The 2167-nt window shown below is 46.2% G+C and overlaps 1 protein-coding gene across 1 annotated transcript; it reads left to right on the top strand.

Annotated features, from left to right (window-relative positions):
* Positions 1 to 972: 972 nt before the first annotated feature.
* On the top strand, positions 973 to 2167 carry LOC308343826 (immunity-related GTPase family M protein 1-like; the record flags this gene model as incomplete). Its single annotated transcript, XM_080805007.1, is given in 2 exon segments — positions 973 to 1911; positions 1913 to 2167. Coding segments are annotated over 2 exon segments (1194 nt in total).

Raw genomic sequence — 2167 nt, forward strand, 5'->3', positions numbered from 1 at the left:
GGTGAGGGAGGGAAATGGGGTCCGTTCACACTTTTGTCCCCTCAGAGGCATCTTTGTGAACTCCACCTCTCACAGATGCACTCCAAGAAGAGTGAATGATCTCTCCCCTGTGTGCTTTTCTCCATCACCAGGGCTCCCTCCTCTCTCTAGCACCCATGATCCATTTCCCCTCCAAGCCACATTTCCATGCTTCTATCTTCCTCAATGTGGTCTCTTCTCTCCTTCTACTTGTGGACTTTGTTCTGTCAGTCTCAGGTAATTTCTTGGGTGCTCAGGATGATTTAACAGTTATCCAGCTGTGTTTGAGGGAGGGGACCAACTTAGGGTCCTTCTAGGATACCGCCATCTTAGCTCCTCCTCCTATAGTACTTACCTAACTGATAGCTGAAATCTTGTACTTTTTTGACCATTCCCTCCAATTCACCCTCCTCTCATCATCTGTCTCTGCCTCTCCACAAGCCTGATCTGATTTTCATTGAATTATTTCATTTCAGTTTTAGATCCACACATCAGTTAGATCATACAGTATTTGTCTCGCTCTGCCTGATTTATTTTACTAAGCATAATGCTTTCAAGGTACATTCATGTTGTCACAAATGATAGGTTTTCCTCATTTTCTATGGTTGAATAATACGTTCAAAGTTTTGACAAACTATTGAACAGTTTTTCAGGGGCTTGCTGTTTCTTTCTTTTTTTTTTTTTAAGATTTTATTTTTAAGTAATCTCCACACCCAACATGGGGCTCAAACTCACAACCCCAAGATTAAGAGTCCCACTCTCTACTAACTGAGCCAGCCAGTTGCCCCAAGGCCTGCTCTTTCTAATCTACATACCTTTGCAGTGAGTTGGGAGTGGATCTGATACCCTCAGTTTGATATAACAAATCTGATGTTCCTCAGCCACCCTGTGTACTTGGCCCTCCTAACTCTCCTGCTTTTCTTATTTTGACAGGTCACTCCACTGATCAGAGACATGACACAGGTCAGTCAGTCCCTTCACACTCCATTGTCTACATCCTTCAGCCCTGCTCTGCAGTACAATACAGGATGGACAGTCCTACCTAAGGCAACTGCCACAAACATTGAAAAGGCACTGGTAGAAGCAAAGTTGCTGGGGGTGGTCTCTGTGGCCAGGGAAACCCTGGAGATAGCATCTAGTGCCCCAGTGAGAATTGCTGTTACTGGGGACTCTGGCAATGGCATGTCTTCCTTCATCAATGCACTGAGGGGAATTGGGCATGAACAGGAGGACTCAGCTCCCACTGGGGTGGTGGGGACCACCCAGATTCCCACTTGCTACTTTTCTTCCCACTTTCCCAATGTGGAGTTGTGGGACCTACCTGGAATAGGGGCAGGTACCCAAACCCTGGGGAACTATCTAGCGGAGATGCAGTTTAGTCTGTATGACCTCTTCATCATCATCGCATCGGAACAGTTCAGCATGAATCTTGTGAAGCTTGCCAAAGCCATCCAGGGACAGGGAAAGAAGTCCTACATTGTCTGGACCAAGCTGGACCGGGACATCAGCACACGTACCCTCTCAGAGGAACGACTCCTGCAGAATATCCGAGAGAATATTTGGCAAACTCTCCAAAAGGAGGGAGTGTGCGAACCCATCATATTCCTGGTCTCCAGCTTTGACCCTTTATTGAATGACTTCCCAGAGCTTAGGGATACCTTGCACAGGGACATCTCTGATATCAGGTACCATTGTCCTCTAGAGAAACTGTCTGACACCTGTGAGAAGGTCATTAATGACAAAGTGACCTCTTTGCAGGGGCAAATAGCTTCAAATTCTTTCCAGGACGTCCTTGGCATCCAGAATGCAGATGATCTGGCAGAGTGTCTGAGGGCCTACCACTTGTTTTTTGGTGTGGATGATGAGTCTCTCCAGCAGATGGCCCAGAGTGTGGGGGAAACCTATGGAAGCGTACAAGGCTATTATGAAGTCTCAGGATCTGCACACTGTCCTCACTGGGGACAGGATATTATCTTTCATGAATTGTAATACAGCCTCTTACCTATATTCAATCCTGAGACACATCCCATTCTTAGGTGATACTGTTCTCAACTACCTGAGAGTGTGGAAACACAGACACTTCCTTGAAATAGTTGCCAAGGATACCAGGACCATCATGAAGAAAATCCTCACAGACTCCATCATCTGA

The sequence above is a fragment of the Martes martes genome, assembly GCF_963455335.1.
Source record: "Martes martes genome assembly, chromosome: 5".
Lineage (NCBI taxonomy): Eukaryota > Metazoa > Chordata > Mammalia > Carnivora > Mustelidae > Martes > Martes martes.